At 42.2% G+C, this 20201-nt stretch overlaps 2 protein-coding genes across 3 annotated transcripts in view; one reads left to right on the forward strand and one right to left on the reverse strand.

The window, feature by feature from the left end:
• The window catches only part of LOC118419333 (sodium- and chloride-dependent glycine transporter 2-like), a 17815-nt gene extending 10653 nt beyond the window's left edge, over positions 1–7162 (forward strand). Inside the window, exons 6-15 of the mRNA XM_035825695.1 lie at positions 2165–2299; positions 2729–2832; positions 3224–3348; positions 3541–3653; positions 4035–4166; positions 4591–4690; positions 5192–5292; positions 5746–5913; positions 6551–6631; positions 6989–7162. Of these exons, the coding sequence (XP_035681588.1) occupies positions 2165–2299; positions 2729–2832; positions 3224–3348; positions 3541–3653; positions 4035–4166; positions 4591–4690; positions 5192–5292; positions 5746–5913; positions 6551–6631; positions 6989–7162 (1233 nt within the window). The remainder of the gene's footprint in view (positions 1–2164; positions 2300–2728; positions 2833–3223; positions 3349–3540; positions 3654–4034; positions 4167–4590; positions 4691–5191; positions 5293–5745; positions 5914–6550; positions 6632–6988) is intronic.
• Positions 7163–12575: 5413 nt separating this feature from the next.
• The window catches only part of LOC118419749 (soluble guanylate cyclase 88E-like), a 40709-nt gene continuing 33083 nt past the window's right edge, over positions 12576–20201 (reverse strand). For both annotated transcript variants that reach the window (XM_035826312.1, XM_035826310.1), the window contains exons 5-10: positions 16844–16990; positions 16121–16267; positions 15338–15497; positions 14451–14560; positions 13682–13771; positions 12576–12911 (exon numbers count right to left, since the gene is read on the reverse strand). In XM_035826312.1, the coding sequence (XP_035682205.1) occupies positions 12639–12911; positions 13682–13771; positions 14451–14560; positions 15338–15497; positions 16121–16267; positions 16844–16990 (927 nt within the window). In that variant the 3' untranslated portion in view covers positions 12576–12638. The remainder of the gene's footprint in view (positions 12912–13681; positions 13772–14450; positions 14561–15337; positions 15498–16120; positions 16268–16843; positions 16991–20201) is intronic.

Genomic DNA, 20201 nt, shown 5'->3' on the forward strand with positions numbered 1-20201 from the left:
TTGTATATTCTCGGAGTACAAAGAAGTTCGAAGAAAACTTAGATTTACAAAACAGCATACGACATGGAAAACTAATTGTACCAAAGCAATTTTTGAATTCCGCTCAACAATATGTAAGTTAAGAATTAGTTCGCACTCATTAGAAATAGAGAAAGGAAGATATAAAAAGCTACCTGCTCATGAAAGAATTTGTAAGCAGTGCACAACGAATGCAGTCGAAAATGAAGCACATTTCATCTGTGAATGTCCCCGATTCGATGCTGAAAGAAACACACAGTCCGAAATCACACCAAACTTTTCATTTCTAAAAAAACACACAAAGGACACACCTTCTGCTAAGATCATCGAATCAATCTATATATGATAAAAAATGTGGGACATTTCATTTTCAAGTCAAACCCCGCAATAGCAATGTAGGTTTTACAATCGCACTCGACATTCTGTATGTACATACAATCAGTTAATCTTTGTATGTTAGAATTTAGAATTATTTACCCGTTTTCAATCACTCCGTGTATTTGATTTTGTTCACTTGCAATTAGCCCCATGGGCATGAATTTGCAATAAAAGATATATATTACTCCTTGTCATTGAATGATACCGTCAGGATAGATTAGTCTTTCCCTCTGTTCTTTGAATGCTACACCATTAGGATTCTTGTATCTTAACCTATATAAACCTACATTTGAATGATATACCCCCTAGATCGCTGTATATTACCTTGTATAATCTACATGATACACTGTCGGAATAGCTTAATCTTTCCTTTTGTCCTTTGAATGTTGCACCAGTTGGGATTCTTGTATCTTATCCTGTATCATTTGAATGATACACCCTTTAGATCGCTGCATATTACCCTGTATCATTTGAATGATACACTGTCGGAATAGCTTAATCTTTCCTTTTGTCCTTTGAATGTTGCACCAGTTGGGATTCTTGTATCTTATCCTAGCCTGTATCATTTGAATGACACACCCTTTAGATCGCTGCATATTACCCTGTATCATTTGATTGATACACTGTCGGAATAGCTTAGTCTTTCCCCGTTGTCCTTTGAATGTTGCACTAGTTTGGATTCTTGTATCTTATCCTGTATCATTTGAATGATACACCCCTAGATCGCAATATATTACCTGTTTCATTTGATTGATACACTGTCGGAATAGCTTAGTCTTTCCCATGGAGTCAGCTTTGAATGTTGCACCAATTGGGATTCTTGTATCTTAACCTGTATCATTTGAATGATACACCCCTACATCGTTTCATTTGAATGATACACTGTCGGAATAGCTTTAAATTGGCACAGCTGTCCTCCCGCCGAAGTCTTAAACTGTTCCTGTAACTTCTTGTTGTAAAGGAGGTTGTCTCTTTCACCGCCTAAGTCCGTCGGTTCATGTGCATGGTTTCATGCGCTTCTACCGACAGTGCGTCCCGGAAACAGATGCGTTTTACTTTGTGATCGGGTACCGCAAAACCCCCATGTGGTGCGTATTTCAGCCGGAAACATGGCGGCTGGAAACATGGCGGCTTTCGAAAAATCTGAGTTAGGCCAAACTTTGAGGTGGTAACCCGTCAATCTAGTAAAAGTCTAATTTATCTTGTGAGGTACACAAGGTTCTCTGAGCCTTCATCGTTACGTGGACATATTTGATGACCTGATTTGACGAATTGTAACTGTGCTACGACTGACTGAATGGAGTCTTCTATGTACTCAAAATGGCGCGCTACAAGGTCAGAGACGCCGCCATCTTGAATGTTTAGTTTTGGGGCTAGTTAGAAATATATATGTGTGTGTGTTATTATTTGTTTTTTAAACTTTACCATCACAATGGAGGTGTGTATGTGTGTGTGTGCGTGTATGTGTGTGCCTGTCTGTCTGTCTGTGTGTGTGTGTGTGTGTGTATGTGTGTGTGTGTATGTGTGTGTGTTTGTGTCTGTGTGTGTGTGTTAGTATGCGTGCGTGCGTACGTGTATGCGTGCGTGTGTGTATGTCTATCTGTGTGTGTGTGTGTGTGTGTGTGTGTGTGTATGTCTATCTGTGTGTTTGTGTGTGTGTGTGTGCGTGTGCGTGTGTGTGTGTGTTAGTATGTGTGCGCGTGTGTGCGTGTGTATGTCTGTGTGTGTTTCACTTACGAGACGTGACAATGTGTCTATCCGTTGATAGGTTGTCTGGGTGACGGCCACCTTCCCTTACATCGTCCTTACCATCCTGCTGGTCCGAGGTGTGACGCTAGAGGGCGCTTGGGACGGAATCAAGTTCTACCTGGAGCCTAAATGGTCCAAGCTCGGTGAACCGCAGGTAACTTCCTTTCCTCATTCAAAGGATACTTTTAAAAGACCGATTTTGTTCGCAGCAACGTGATAAAAAGTACAGCGATACCAGCCCTGACCTTGGTACTGAAAGTCATTCATAAACTTGTCATATGCTGTGTGAAGAGGAGTATGTGTATTGGAAATTTGCTTTCATTGAATTACTGCACATATTAGAGCCGAACTATCTTAAACTATCAAAATCTTGTAGAAAAAAAATATTCAAAAGAGAACAAAAGGCAGAAACACCAACATGAAGGAGACCATAACTTGAGAAACCGCGTTGCTGCTCCAACGATGATTAATGTAATCATCTTCCGGTCTACTCCATTATTTCCGTCTCTTTATCTTTAACATTACCGTGTCTAAGAGGAGCGTCTTGCTGTGACCCCTAGACTAACGTCACCTGTGCGTACAGGTGTGGCGTGACGGAGCCATTCAGATTTTCTTCTCCCTGGGTACGTCATGGGGTCAGCTCATCACCCTCTCCAGCTACAGCCGTTTCCATAACAACTGCTACAGGTAAGGCTACAGCCGTTTACATGGCAACTGCTACAGCTGCAGGTAAGGCTACAGCCGTTTCCATGGCAACTGCTACATGTTAGGGTACAAACGTTTCCATAACAACTACTACAGGTTAGGCAACAACTGCTACAGGTGAGACTACAGCCTTTTCTATAACAACTGTTACATGTACATGTATTGTTTTGAATCAACGGCCACAGGTGGAAACTGACCTGTTGCCGAATTTACAATAAGGTTGCACGTATCATTCTGAGAGTTCAATGTTACTCATCTCTAGACACGCCAAGTGGATTATGACGTTGAGCCGTCTCACAAATAGCTTCTAGCGGTAAGGGTTGAGTGATTATTGCAAGATTGACAAGTGTAAACGTGGTAATGTATTTTACAGAGACGCCCTGGTGATTGCGGTGCTGAACTGCCTGACGAGTTTTTACGCCGGGTTCGCCATCTTTTCTGTTCTGGGCTTCATGGCGAACGAGATGGGGGTCAAAGTTGAAGATGTAGCCGATACCGGTAAGTTCAACCGACCAATAGCAGAACATGCAAATTTACCAAGAAGCAGTGTTTTTGAAAGCAAAGTCTTCCTGTTTTGACCGTGTTTTTGTTTTTTACTGAAGAGACATGTGAAAATCGCTAGGCTACCATTTGGTCTACGTTGGTTGTGACACAAGTTATGACTGGTTTCAAGTATATTTATTATTCCAGGGGCTGGCCTGGCTTTCGTGGCCTACCCAGCAGCCCTTGCGAGACTTCCCATCAGCCCCCTGTGGTCATCCCTGTTCTTCGTCATGCTGCTAACGCTGGGGCTGGATTCACAGGTACGTTTATTACGCATGCGCATGGCGCGTAGTGTTCACAGAGAGCACAAGTACAAGAGTACAAGTCGTTTTCATTAAACCAAATTTGGTTTGTTGCATCATACCACAATACTACAGTTTGACGTGAAATTGTGGCCTTATTCATTTCAACTGATAGAAAACGCTGGACGATGCACCTTTTATAATAAAAACGAAGTGCGTGTTCGCATTAGTTAATTTGTCTTCATCAAAGAAATACTGCTAGAAAGTCAAGACCATTTATATTAATCTTTTGTCCTGTTCTTAACTTTCTCCTTACTACCGAGCTCCATAACCAATACACAATTACATTGTACCTTATCAGTTAAGTATCCATTTTTAACCTCTTGTTTTCTGCCCCAGTTCGCCGTGCTGGAGGCCCTGGTCACGGGAATAGTGGACGAGTTTCCCCGGCGCCTGCGCAGTAAGAAGATGTTCATTGTGCTCGGGATGTGCGCTGTAGGCTTCCTCCTGGGTCTACCCCTAGTGACACAGGTACGGTACCAGCCTGAGTTTGACCTTGCTTATCATTTCAAGTCTAGCGATCGCCTCTTCCAGGGAATGAAGCAAAGAAACTGTGATTTTGAGGGGTGTCCTTTTGACTTAAAAATTATCAATTTTCTTCCTTCAACCTTTCTGCTTTTGGTAAATCTGAGAAAAAAAACACGTTATTTTCATGTTAAGAATTCCCTTATCGCTCGTCTTGCTGCTTAAAACGTCATCCTGAAATTACAGGCTGCCCGGAGGAGCTATTTTTTTTTCTTTGTGACGTCGACTTTCTTGCAAATCCTTCCTCTACAGGTTAACATTTTCCCGTGCTGCCAATCCTCTGCCTACCTTGTAAGCAACAGGGAAGTGCCAAACGGCTGCTTCAGTTTGTGCTAACGGTTAAACATCGACCCCCACTGTTCTCCCTCAGGGCGGGTTCTACCTGCTGCAGCTGATGGACAACTACAGCGGAACCTTCTCGCTGCTCGTCGTCGCCATCGTGGAGTGTGTGGTGGTCGGCTGGGTCTACGGTCGGTCTGACTCTTCTTATACAGCCACTGCTTTATTTCCACCGACATTTCGTCTGTCACCTTCCTCGGGGCAATTCTGTTTCACATTTCATTGCAGCTATACTGTAGCTTTCGCAGTTTAACGATGCGGCTACAGACGTAAAGTATTTGCATACATACAGTTATGGGGTAAACGCTACATAGAATAATCAATGTAAATACTTGACGTCTGGGACGGCATCTGTAAACAGCGACATCTATAGCTGCAGTACAATGTGAACCAGTGGAAGGCGACATACGGTCACCGAAACGTTGGCGGTAATTAATAAGTGTTTGTTTATAAAGAGTCTCTTTACTTAGTGACATACCAAAAGTATTTACAGGGTTCGTCATCCAGTGGGAGATTTCATCCGCTTTTGTTTAATATATGGTTGATGTATCTAATTTATCTATGTAATAAACAGTGAACCTTTGGAACAATTCTTACTTTCTAAAAGTCTATATTAATTTTGTTCTCCACAGGATGTGACCGTTTTCTTGACGACATCTCCATGATGATTGGCTCCCGGCCGTGCCTCTGGTGGAAGATCTGCTGGAAGGTGCTGACACCGCTCAGTCTTCTGGTAAGGGACGGACCACTAACGGTCTTAGAGGGATGCTGATGGTCGTAGAGGGGCAAAGAACTAACACTCCGAGTTGGAGCCTGCTGAGAGTCAGTGTCCCCTCCCTGTTGTGTTGTTTTAGATCAGACAAAAGAAAGAGAACTGATTTGCGTCACAGAACCCACACATTACAGAATGATTGAGGTTTTTCCTCTTCCGTTGTCCTAAAAAACTAACTAGTTAAGATTTAGATTTAGCATCTAGATTAGAACTATCATGTGTTATATGTTTTTAATGTACTGTTCTTGTTATGTTACTTGTAGTCAGTCTTCGGGCAAGAACTCACAATAAACTTCTTCTATTAGGTGACAGATATGCACAGTAGTAGATAAATCTGGCGCGTGACTGAAGAAAAAACGTGTCCTAAAGATGCAGAATGGCTAAAAGTTGTATCTTGATTTTCTGTTTGCCCAGTTTATCTTGATTTTCCAATTCACGGTGTACTCGCCCACCAAGTACGGAGACTACACGTACCCGTTCTGGGCGGAGGTGCTGGGCTGGTGTATGGTCGGGGTGGCCGTGCTCATGCTGCCCACAGCGGCGCTCTACAAGGTCTGCTGCGCTAAAGGGACGCTCTACGAGGTGAGATAACCGGTCGAACACCTTTGCACTCGAATTTTGCTCGTACAATAGGCTTAAGACCCACTGATAGGATCTTCAACTTGCACGTGTGCGTGTGTCTACGCGTGCGTGTGCGCGTGTGTGTTTATGTTTGTTCGTGTGTGTGTGTATTATATGCGTGTGTGTGTGTGTGTCGTGCGTGCGTGTGTGTGTATGTGTTCACGTTTGTTCGTGTGTGTGTGTGTGTGTGTGTGTGTGGATGTGTTCATGTTTGTAAATGTTCGTGTGTATGTGTGTATTACATATGTATGTGTGTGTGTCGTGCGTGTGTGCTGTGCATGTGTATGATTGTGCCTGTTTGCTTGTGTAAAGATGTGAGCATGTGTGTTTGTGTATGTGCGTGTGTGTGTGTGTGTGTGTGTGTCTGTGTCTGTGTCTGTGTGTCTGTGTGTTTTTAATTTATAGTGACCAGTGATTTTCAACGTACATTTTGTATCTCCGTCCGTGTTTTCCCCAGCGTGTGTCGTTCTTGGTTGAGCCGAGCTGTGATTGGGGCCCGGCGCTGTGCGTGCGTGCGTATGTGATTGTGTGCAGGATGGTGTGTGCAGGATGTTATGTACCTGGTGTGACCTGACCAGTGATTTCTAACATTCCCCAGCGTGTGTCGTTCCTGGTGGAGCCGAGCTGGGACTGGGGCCCGGCGCTGTGCGTGCGTGCGTATGTGATTGTGTGCAGGATGGTGTGTGCAGGATGTTATGTACCTGGTGTGACCTGACCAGTGATTTCTAACATTCCCCAGCGTGTGTCGTTCCTGGTTGAGCCGAGCTGGGATTGGGGCCCGGCGCTGTGCGTGCGTGCGTGTGTGCTTGTGTATCTGTAAAGAATGGTGTGTGCAGGATGTTATATACCTGGTGTGACCTGACCAGTGATGTCTAACATTCCCCAGCGTGTGTCGTTCCTGGTTGAGCCAAGCTGGGACTGGGGCCCGGCGCTGTGTGTGTGTGTGTGCGTGCGTGTGTGCTTGTGTATCACTGTACTTGAGGCTGTGTACGTTGTATGACCTGACCAGTAATGTCTAACCAATCTCCGTCCCCAGCGTGTGTCGTTCCTGGTGGAGCCGAGCTGGGATTGGGGCCCGGCGCTGGACCGGCACCGTGACGGGGAGGTGTACCAGTTCCTGCACGGACGGGACAAGGCGACGGGCGAGCACCGGGAGATGAGCGACTTCATCCGGACAGCCTCCGGGGGAGACGAGTCCACTAAAATCTAAAGGTGGATTCACACTTACGCATATAGTCCAGTGCGTTTGAGGTCCATATGGAAGATTAGCCTTACCCTCTATCAGTCTCATCGGGTCGCCGGAAAACTAATAGAAATTGCAATTGGACAAACATAGCCAGAAAACATAGCAGCGAAGCTAACTGGTTGCAAAACATGCTCATCGGACAGCCAACTCCTGTGGCATGTTATGTGTCTATATTTTTCCAATTTCTACCATTTTTCCAGCGACCTGTGGAGCCTGGTAGAGGCTAAGACTTCCATACGAACCTCAAACGGACTTGAGCATATTCGCACATGTGAACCCATCTTAACTAGCATCGGGCGGTGGCAGACATGTAAAGATACTCTCCAAGTACCCTGGAAACATTTTTCTATTACACTGTGAGACTATTTATGACGCTACTCAAACTCAAAATCACTACGACACTTGTCTAAGTCCCTACGAATCAAAGCATAATGAACTATTCATGCTCGTCACAATTTAGAATCCACGCTTACCTTTCGTCTGCTTTCTTATGTTTTTTTTTTAAATTGAGAATCATTCAAAATATGTACTCTATGTATTCGTGCATGTGAATAACTTATAACTCGAAACCATCTTGTGAAAAAAGGGTGGACTTGGAATTAAATTACATGACCTTTAAAAGGTGTTTTAGATTATATACATTTTGTAACAACTAACGAGAACGATAATAATTCGATATGGATGACAAAATGTACTGAAGTGATTTAATCTGCTGATCATGTTAAACCGTGTACAAACTATATATGTGAAATGCCAGGAACATTGTCTAATTGATGGTCATGACGACAGCGTTATGTGTACTAGTACTAGTATACTGTCTGGCCTCCGTTGCAAACTCCGTCGGCAATTTTTTGGTGACGATTCTGGGGCGGATCCTATTGATTGTTGATCGTTTGCAAGTGTTCTAAAAATTCCTCCGATGCATTCCCTATGAAATCGGTTATTTTATGGACACCATAACAAAAAAGCTGTACATGGATCGATACAATTTTGTATGAGGGTAGGTGTCTACAGAGTCAACTAGAGTTCCACGAACACATACCTTTGCCAAATAAACCAGGTTTGTTATGTAGAATGATGTCTGTAGACATAAATGTGTTACTCATTACATTTTATTTTATATGCCCGGAGTTGGTTCATAACATTTCGCCATTGCTTATACAAATTAGATCCCTATTTACATCATGATATTAAATTGTATCAAGCATCACTTAAGCTATCAGCATACCAAAAATCATGATGATCCTTTCATCCCTTTTTGACTTATTCTCTTTCAAAGTAGGAAACTAAACCGGCTCCTGCAGTTCAAGAAAAGATGTTACCGGACCCAAACATACACCTCTTACTCTCTGCCATCTTTCTCAGTTCCATATGTGTCAAGTTTGAAAGTCCTATCACGGAATGCAGTGGATTTATCAAATTTCCGCATTAATTATGCAAATTGTTAATTTATATAATTATTATCTCATTGTGTAAGTTGTTACTTAGGCTATCTACATACCAAAAATCATGACGATCCGTCAACATGTTCATATTTTGCCATTAATTATGCAAATGACATCATCATCTGCATAATTAATATATATATATATTTCTTTCTTTCTCAGCTACAAATGTGACAAGTTTGAGAGTCCTATAAAGGAATGCAGTGGATTTACAAACTTTCCTCATTAATTATGCAAATTAGCTGTTGATTTGCATAATTTGAATTCCATCATGTAAGTCTTCCCATTGGCTATCTACATACCAAAAATCATGACGATCCGTCAACACGTTTATATTTTCTCATTAATTATGCAAATGAGGTCGTCATTTGCATAATTAATATGGATTGATTTTTCTCTCTTTCTCTTCTATATATGTGACAAGTTTGAAAGTCCTATCATGAAATGCACCGGATTTATAAACTTTCCTCATTAATTATGCAAATTAGTTGCTGATTTGCATAATTTGTATTTCATAATGTACATTGTTACTTGGGCTATCTACATACTAAAAATCGTGACGATCCATCAACACGTTCTCGAGTTATTCTCGTCCAAAGTTTGAAAGGAAATCAGCGACTGCAGTTCCAAACAAGCCGCTAGGGGGTCTAAACTTATAGTACTTACTCTCTGCCCCAAGGGCTATCTACCACTCAAAAATCATAACCACAGCATGTCCAGAACACGAGATATCAAAAATTGAGATTCTGCTGCAGTACCGTAGCAAGCCGCCAGAAGGCCCATTATCGAACTTGACCTTCTTTTTCCCGAACCCTACCCACCTACCAAATATTATCGGGATTCATCCAAGACTTCTTGAGTTATGCTGTTAACACACACAGACACACACACAGACTCACAAGCCTAAAACATAACCTTAGCCATTCTGGCAAAGGTAATAATTACACCCCCACCGCCTAGTGGCTGTCCATGGTACTGAACGGCCAGTTCTCGTACCTCATGTTTTGAACATAGCTATGGCCATATACAGAACCCGGTAACTGTCAAAACATCTGCTCTAAGTTGACAGCAAAAACGCCCGACGGGGCCTGTAACTAGGGCTGTCTGTACGTACCACAATCAGATCCTGAATGTATAAATAGACCAATGCAACGGAGCTATACATATGATTGTACGATTGTATTTATACTAATAGGGAGTCAATACGAATAGTCCAATACACCATACTATTCTTGTAATACGATATCAACATTTAATTGTCCAACTGTACAGGGTCAAGTTTTATGTGTGATTTTATTTATTTTTTTCTTAAATCTTAGCTAATACTAATTTTTACCGTCATCTCCATTTTTGCGGTGTTTGTGTTAAGGTCGGTATTTGTGTAGTAGTTGCCTTGTGCGTTTTTGTAACTGTCGACCAGTCATTCGCTTTCATGTTTAAATTTACAAGTATACTCTAAGTACAATGACGATAAAGTGTTTAAAGCACAACGAATGGGCAGTACAGGAACGCATGTAATATATCAACGAGTGTAATATATGATCATATTGCTACACACATTCGGTCTTTACATGTAGTCAGGCGAAGGGCTAAAACAAGCCACTCCATGTTTACCCCATAAACTTTCAAAAGAAAATTAAAAAAACAAGCTTTTTCTTGTATTCATACCAAACAATAAGGGTACTGCAGAGCTAGGGCCAAACGTAGGCCACAGCAAGTACATTCTATGGATGACATTCTCAACAGACTCCAAATTTAATGCTAGAGGCTGAAAAAAATGATGGGTAAAATGCTAATATATTTTAACTACACGCCATAAACGTTCTAACAACAACTTTAGTGACAAAACATGGTGTTACTATGAGTCCTTTATTTCTTCTGTAAAACTGAAATAAGACGAGGGTGCTCGATTCAGCAATTCTTATCGACTGCGACGTAATCTTTCAATTCAGTCTGCGGTAATTAAATAAGATTGAGACGTGCTACACTGAGATGATAATGATAGAATGATTCATGTTTGTAATGGACTATGTCTCTCTACCTGAAGGAGTTGGTGTCTTCTCTAGTCAAGAAACACAGAAATACACAATGATTCGAAATATACAATGTACCAGGCAATATGGAGTCATGTGCTACAATCGCGAATACTACAATTCTGGGATGAGTTTATAATGTATAATTACTTTTCTATATTTTAGGATGTATGATTCTTTTCCTATGTATACAATTTTCTACCCGAATGTATGACAACGATGCTTTTATGTACACAATATACCAATATAAGCGGCGTTTATGTAAACTCTGACCTATGTGTACTATACAGTGTCACTTTTTTTTACAAGAAAGCACAGTTTGCATTGTTTGTTGTGCGTTGCGGTAGGAGGTAGGTTCTTTAAGCATATCCGGAGCGTCTTCTCCCTTTGCGGCGTTTGATATGTTCCAGTTGCAAGTATAGCCATTTCCCTAGCTTCTACCAGGCTCCGCGGATCGGTGGTCTAATTGCAGAAGTCTATAGTACGCTAGGGGAGTTAGCCGGCCAGAAGAGTACGAGGAAACGGCTGACTCCTCTAGCGTACTATAGACTCTATTTGTCCAATTTCTACAATTAGATCACCGATCCGCGGTGCCTGGTATAGGCTACGTTGTTTACCCATAAGGGCCCATAAGCAACTTTACTTCCCCTTACAACTGATCATGTCACCTGTCTCCCAGCCAATGAGAGGAAGCTGTTCAGTCACCAATGATTAAAGCTATGAGCTGATTGGCTGGGAAGTCGGTCGCACCAAATAAGGCATGCTCATGAATATTTACAACCGTTCGAAAGGTACCGGGAACATACAAACTTATCAAAAGTATGATAAGGAGTTTCATGGTTCTAAGTACTCATGCGCAGTGAGATGCATTGTGGGTAACACGAAGGCACAATTTCTTGCCTGGATTATGATTTACATGCTGAGACGTGTTTTGTCTACGTTTCAGGGGCCGTCACCTTTGACATGTTACCTACAATGCATTCGCTGTGCATAAGTACATAGAACCATGCACATCCTTATATAGATGCGTTCAAGGGACCCTTACAATTTACAGTACTGGACTGTACAGTACATCTGTGGCTACACATACAGTGCAGCAACTCAGTGGTTCATTCAAAATGTTTATCACAATAAAATACCAAGTGCGATACTGCATATGATATAAATGTAAACAACGTTTGATGCTGTTACGTACAGTATGGGATACACGATAACTTTGATAAATATTGTCAAAAGACCTTCAGCACGAATCAGTGCCTGCGTTTGTGATAATAGGACTTAGGAAAGACTGGGTTCATATCAGTCAACTGACGGCAGTTTGTATCAAGATGTGTTGTATTCACGACACTCGCATATCTGTGCTTAAAGGGGTCTTTTCACAGGTACGAAATGTCTTCACTGTCAGGAGACAATAACACGCTGTTGATTGGCTGCTTTCTTCAATTAGAGGGACCGCCTGGACCAATCGGATGAGGGTACGGAAGTGGAGCACTCATGACACCTGGTCTTTTATACGTACAGCAATGCCAATAGTGCTGCAGATATACTAGTAGTCTTTAGCAGAAGGTATGGGGCACAAATACCCAAACTCACTTTTAGTCATTTTAGTGCAGTTTTGGTTTTGAGTGAAACATTTAGTTTTCCAGCATGAAATTTTCTTCCGATTGTAATATTCACTCTCTCTGCAGAGCTATCCTTTTACATCTCTTCTTTAAGTTAGTAAAACAGTCTCCAGAAGACTCCGAGATCATCTTGTGGGCATTTCGGTGCATTTCTAACGTCTCTTTCCGGTAAAGGAGAGTGGCATATGTGTATGTCTTGTAATAAGTCCAAGATGTGTACTATGTTTTGTAATGATAATTCGCCTTCCTCTGGTCAACATGAGAGAGACTCCTTGCCTTCGAACAAATAAAGACTTTTCAAGGCTTTCCCATTGCCTGCAGAAGGTCTTCCTACATACAGTCAAGGAGTTGATATTTGTATCCCAAGGAGGTTTGGGACCTCCTTGGAAGGACTTAAAATGTCTTCCCTCGCGAGAGACTCCGTGGACTCCGTGATGTCCTGTAGCAGGCTCTTCTGGTGCATCTCCTTCTCCACCTCGTGCATGCTGTCGATCTCTATGCTCATGCCTCTCTGCAGGTCCAGCCAGCTGCGCGGCTTGAGCAGGGAGGGAGGGGAGCAGGGACGGGCGCCGCGCGTGCCCACCAGCCAGTACGTCTTCATACGACCCTTACCCTGCAGGGGGAAAATCAGTCAATCAATCAAGATATCAAAATTCTGTCAATACGCAGTACGTCTTCATACGACCTTTACCCTGTAGTGGGATAACCAATCAATCAATCAATCAAAATTCTGTCAATACGTAGTACGTCTTCATACGGCCTTTACCCTGTAACGGGGCAAGCAGTCAATCAATCAATAAATCAATCAACCAGTCAATCATTCAACCAACCAACCAATCAATCAATCAGTTAATTAAGATTCAGTCAACAACTAGTGCGTCGTCATCCAACCTCCACCCTGCATCAATCAAATCAATCAATCAATCAATCAATCAGCACTAACGCAATCATGATTCATTCAAATACAAGTACGTCTTTATACGACCTTTACCCTGCAGCGGGGCAAGCAGTCAATCAATCAATCAACCAGTCAATCATTCGACCAATCAGTCAATCAGAGAATCAGCCAATCAATCAATCAATCAGCATATCAATCAATAAACCAATCAATCAATCAATCGACATTCCGTCAATAACTTGTGCGTCTTCATCCGACCTTAACCCTGCATCGGGACAGTAAATCAATCAATCAATCATTAATCATCAGTGCGTCTTTATGTACGCGATAGTTTAATAAGACTTAAAGGTTTAAATTATTTGTCTTGTTAGTCTATGACCACAACGCATATCTGATTGGTGGACGTGAACTATGATGTAACGTTAACGTTACATATGACCTGCTAGACTGGAAATACACGCACACACACACACACACACACTTACTTTAACTTGTAGGGTTCCACGATATGCAGTGATGAATTCCCCACCATATAGCAGCTTGTTGACACTGTCACTGAGTGTAATTTTCCCGGGCTGAAGAAAGACACATTCAAAATGATGATATATAGTTTAGTAAACAGTAAATAGGTAGAGGTAGAAAAAACTGACGCTTTAAACTTTTGGTTTGATTTGGACGGCTATCGAATCTAGTGCTATAACCATCTATAATCACTTTGAGGGAAATGCTACACTGTCTGACTTGTCTGACAGCAGAGTTCGAACCATTGGTTGTGTGAAAATAAAAACACATAGTGTGAGACCCTCTGGTATGAGACCACTGCTTGTAGACAGGAAGAATCATGGCTTTCTCAGCTCAGTGAACGTCGACGATATCGCCGGCAGAGATCTGCCACACGTACAAACATGTACCCGTAAATGTTAGCATGGTGCGCACAGAGACAGGCTGAATCCAAGGTACGTACGAGTTGCCTTTTGTGAATAATAATGCTCGAAAGATTTGTTGCAAGATGTATTCAGGTGAACTACGTGTGGTGGGGGTGGGGGGTGGTAAATATGTCACAAGGTCTTTATGGGTGGAATTTGAGGTCAAATAATGTTATGTCCCTGCAATGTAATTGTCTGCTGCACAGTAGTCCTTGTATATTTTCAATACATCTAGCATTTCGATAAACAACGAGAAAGACCAATGGAATAATAAACGCATTAATATACTCGTGATGTTGTCGCCATCGCTATCACGTGACCTCCTCACCTCGCTATTGGTCCCCATTCTTGAGGCGGTGTTGACGGTGTCTCCCACCATGCAATACTGCGGCATCTTCAGAGAGATCACCCCGGCAACCACCGGCCCAGAATGCATACCTAATGATACAACACTAGTTACACACATTGACAAAAATGGCGCCAAAGCCTTTGGCGCCATTTTTGTCAATGTGTGTAAATTGCTTTCTTACAGTTTCAAGTAGGTAAAGACTCTATGAGTCATAGAGTCTTTACCTACTTGAAACTGTAAGAAAGCAATTTCTAAACAGTTTGAATCCAGTTTCGGATGAGCAAACAGTCTACAAACCGTTACGATTTATTGACCACGAAGTTGACCTTTCTTCAGAAGTGACTTGTTGTAAACGACATTTACGGAGAACCGAACATAGCTCGTGACAAAATTGTCAAGTATCAAAACTAACTGTATGTGCGACATTTTGGTCAGCAGCCCAGAATTCGATCCTTATAACTTCAGCATCACTATTGTTGTGAAACAACCAGAGGGGCGAGTAGAACAGAAATAAGCAACATGCCCCCACCCGGGACCGAACCGGGGTCGGCAGATTACAAGTCATGACCGCTATCGCTGTCGCCACAAAAGCACTAGTGCCCTTGGGCAAGGACGGTAGGCGGTACTTAAACACCACTGTTACAGTTGGAAAACTGTAGCATTTGCAGCAACAGTAGCATTTGCCATACTGGATGCAGGAAAATTTCACTTCTAGATATCTTTCTCGCTTCTGTACAACTGAGTTGAGACATCTAGAGTCAGACGAATGACGTTCGTACAACAATAAGAAGGAGGGTGCATCGAGACCCCCGTAACGTATCTATATATTTCTGACAACAAGAGGTAGCTATTTCATAAGAACTAACCTATTTTGACCTTGAGTTTGGTGCCGTCGATGGGGTTTTTCAACCTCTCGACCTCCCGGTTCAGCTCCAGGGCCAGGGCGGCCACACACTGCGCATGCCTCGGGTTCCGCTCCGGGGCGCCGCCCACCACCATGTACACAGCGTCACCTAGCGTCTCAAACTGGAAGCACAATAAGCTATTCATCAAACGTTTCCTTCATATATAGTGGTTAGGGGTGGGTACCGGTATACAAAATTCAGCTACAGGTACGGTTCAGGTCCAGAGGATCAGGTCCAGGTCCGGACCTGAACCTGGACCTGACAAAAGTTTTGAATGGGTGGTACTCAAAACAACGGTCCATTTCGCTACATACAAAAGAATCTGTTTGGTAAAGTGTCGTGGCATTTTCAATTCAAGACTGTGTCACGTCATCTACATCAGGACTCATAAACTCGAGATCTCATCTTGAATAAAGACGGGGGCTGATACAAACTTACAACAACCTTTAACCTTTTCTGACGTCACTGTACTGAAAAATCTGGTCCTTAGTTTCACTCAAGTGTACGTCACATTTCCATAAAAGACACCAAACTACACAAGACGTAAAGAGAATAGTCATGGGCATTATCTGTATATATATTCACGCATGCATGTCTATTTTTCATTTCCACAAAACTGAAATGTGACGTTAGCCTTTGAAGGTCAAGGGGCTAGTCACAAATTTGGTTCCACTATCCTTGTGCTGCAACAAAGTTAATTAAAGTTAAAGTTAAACCTGCTCCACTAAGGTAGTACCGCCTTACCTTGAAGACGTCATGTCCGAGACTGATGGTGTCGAACAGAGTGAAAAAGTCGTTGATGGTGGTGACCAGCTGCACCGCCGGGACCTTAGCACTGATCTCCATAAACCCCACCAGGTAACTAAACATCACCGTCACTTCCGGAAACGCCTAGAAACACATGCCATAAGGTACTGTCTTATTCTTCGATGTTTTATTTATATCAAATGACATAATTGCAAAGATATGGTCAAAGTTGTGCTGCACTCAAACTATATAGCTTATCTAATGATATTTATACGCCATTCCTACATTGAGAAAAGTTGATGGCCCTTCAAGTGCAACATTGACATTGAAGTTTTACGCCTTGAAAATGAAATAAAAACCGAAAGCTGCGAGAAAACGCAGATCAATTATACCTTGCACCTGAACTTGTGTTTGTGTAATTTCCAATAAGAGAGATGGTAATGGTCATAGGAATACCTATCGCATCTTTCTCACCCCTGACAGCACGAAATGGCGCCATACATCGGCGCTTAAAAAGTCAACCCAATCAATTGTTCACGTCTCACATGCCAACCTCTAGTCCCTCCTTCATGGCTCTGCAGTGCCGTTCACGGCCATGCCTTTCCTGATTCGCTCTGCCTCGCTCGCAGGATGCATTTTTGTAGATAGACCCGTCACAGTAATGCGTCCCCCCTCCAAAAAAAAAAAAAAAAAAAAAAAAACACAACAACAACACTTTACCTCTACAGTGTCATTGACGTCCATGCCCCTCCTGAGCCTGTCTGCCACGGTCCGCGGGATCATCTGGTACAGCAGCTCGTCGCTGTGCTTCCGCCAATCCTCGCACTTCTTCATGTTCTCGCACAGCTGTTCGCTGTACTTGACAGCCTGTGAGACCAAAAGCACAACTGCGATGTGATACCCATTTGCAAATGTTCACTACAACTTTCAAGCGCACCACATTGTACCTCATAGCTATATTTTTCTTGCTATTATGAATGATACCGTCGCTATGCGTTATGTCTTGTGGAGTGCCTGTATGTTCACTTTAGGCAAACAAATTAATTGTAAATCGCTGACGTCATAACTATGTTTTAGCTCAATATACACGAGCACATCACTTAACAGCAATTTTCTCTCTCTATATATATATATATGTATCCCCGGTTACAACCTACGTCATCAAAGGGTCGCATTCAATCAGCCAGGAACAGTATAGGTCGTCCACAATTTCATCTTCAAGTGTCCTTCAGTGGGGTCGGTATGTATCATAACCTATCAGGTCTGGAGTCATCGTCATGTCCTCAATTTACGTTAACGATACGCTTGGCATCGGATGATCCAGAGATACTCTGACGCATGACAGGCTAGGTTAAGTCAGGTTACACGTAGATTTCTCGGAAGGACGCTGGAAGAGGAAATTGTGGACACCCTGCACGGCACGAAAAACGGTATTTAAGCGTGCTGAAACCATGCGTAATGTTGACGTATTTTCCTTCTTTACGGATCTATACCCCACTTATACGAGTACGTAAATATTGCCTTTAAGTGGTCTTTCTGTAGGTCCGTGTTAGTCCTTATTTTCCGGTTTTCCCGTTGTCTTTCAGCAGCTTAAAGATGTCGTAAATGATTTTTAAAACCCCCTTAAAACTTGTTTAAAGTTCACGTTTATTTGATCTAAAGCCTATTTACGTCTCATATACAATTGCATTAAGTGGATTATAACGTGTGTTTTAGTGCCTTTTCAGCAGCTTAAAGTTGCCATAAATACTTATTAAAACGCCCTTAAGACATGTTTAAACTTGACGTGTATTTGATCTAAAGCCTCTTTACGTCTCATATACGTGTGCATTAAGAGGATTATAACGTGTGTTTAGGTGCCTTTTCAGCAGTTTAAAGTTGCCATAAATATCTATTAAAACGCCCTTAAGACTTGTTTAAACTTCACGTATATTTGATCTAAAGCCTATTTACGTCTCATATACGTGTGCATTAAGTGGATTATAACGTGTGTTTAGGTGCCTTTTCAGCAGCTTAAATTTGCCATAAATACCTATTATAACGCCCTTAAGACATGTTTAAACTTCACGTTTATTTGATCTAAAGCCTATTTACGTCTCTTATACGTGTGCATTAAGTGGATTATAACGTGTGTTTAGGTGCCTTTTCAGCACTTTAAAGCTGCCATAAATACTTATTAAAACGCCCTTAAGACATGTTTAAACTTGACGTTTATTTGATCTAAAGCCTATTTACGTCTCATATACGTGTGCATTTAGTGGATTATAACGTGTTTAGGTGCCTTTTCAGTAGCTTAAATTCGCCATAAATACCTATTAAAACGCCCTTAAGACATGTTTAAACTTCACGTTTATTTACGTCTCATATACGTGGGAATTAAGAGGATTTAATGTGTCTATATTGTTCTTTTAAGCAGCTTAAAGTTGTCATAAATACGTACTTAAATACCCTTAAGACATGTTTAAAGTTCCCTCTGTACGTCTCATATATGTGTGCATTAAGTTGATTATAAGGTGTGGATAAGTGCCATTTTAGAATAATCATTAGCATATTTCAAAGCAAGAAAATACAATGGATGAAACTTTGAAATTTTATTGAATTACGAGAAAATATTACATGGAAGAGTAAAAAAAAACTACTGCCTACTAGGTATTTGTGGCCTTTTAATCTGATGTAGTCGGCAGTTGAAACAATCACAACGGCTGCGCAATTCCGTGCAGCAGTCAACAGTCCCATTTCCAGTGTCGGGCGAAGCGTCTCGGCGTAAGTTACAAAGAGCACACATGCACAGTTCCATCTAGATCTGGCCACCACAGGAATAAGAATCCGGTAAGATCTAGAGTAGTGGCCGATATGACTCGTGTTGTTGGATGGTCCTGCATTCTGTGAACGCGAAACATGTTCAGCTTGCAGTGTCGGCTTCTATTAATCCGGATGGTACAAGGGCCGTGATTTCCCATTCTGTGTCGATTTCCAACAACAACAGCTTGTACAGAATGACAGCCACCTCGTATCTTTGAGTCAAATTCCGTCACCGGGGGTCCTAGGCGGTAAAAGCGGTGTCGCGGCCACAACTTGCGGGCTAGAACAGGCCCAAACTTTCTTCAATACTTCTCTTCAAAAATTGAACGCCTGGAAAATAACCGCTCCTTGTCGTACGTATGGCCCGTAAATTTGAACCCCCCACTCTTTTCTGCCATTGGATACATCCTATCACATGACACAGCTGTGCCACAGACGGACCAAGGAAGTTCAACCTCCTTGGACGGACGGAGGCGTGCGCCCCATGGCGAGTACGAAATAACGCTGAATAAATTTACATCTTTGTCCATAACCCAAATAAACACGAGCAACACGAGAAGACACCGCCTGTGTGCACAAACTGTTCTTTCTCGATGCTTGCTTGTAGATAGAGAAATAAACATATTTCGTACATTTACCTGTAGTAAGAACTGCTTGCCGTTTTATAGAGAAAACACAACTCACTGCACAAAACGCTATACCTACTACATCCTTATTCTTCAAGCAGAGGTTGAGTCGCGGAGATATTCATAGCAGTAGTCGGGATTTCTACCGTCTCTTAGCGCGAGGGTCAACTTGCCACAAAGAAAACAGGCTGCCTCACCCTGATTTAGACCCTGGAATTTCAGAACATATATGCGGTATAAAATAAAAAGGAAAGGGTCTCCTCCTGTTCGCATAAACTGCGCTTCAAACATGCCGTATGTTGAGCAGAAAAAGGCAACGTTTCATAAAACCTTTGAGACGGTATTAGCTAATAGATAAAACGGGGGTAGTGCCCCCAAGTTTGCTTAAGCTACGCGGATTCAAAGATTAGACATGTCGTATGTTCGACAGAAATACGCAACATTTCATATACGTCTTGGCAACATATAAGCTAAACGGGGGAGGTCTCCCCTAGTTCGCTTAAACTGGGCGGATTCAAAGATTAAACATGTCGTATGTTCAAAAGAAATACGCAACATTTCATATACGTTTTGGCAGCATATAAGCTAAACGGGGGAGGTCTCCCCTAGTTCGCTTAAACTGCTCGGATTCAAAGATTAAACATGTCGTA

This window comes from Branchiostoma floridae, chromosome 7 (assembly GCF_000003815.2).
Source record: "Branchiostoma floridae strain S238N-H82 chromosome 7, Bfl_VNyyK, whole genome shotgun sequence".
Taxonomy (NCBI): Eukaryota; Metazoa; Chordata; class Leptocardii; order Amphioxiformes; family Branchiostomatidae; genus Branchiostoma; species Branchiostoma floridae.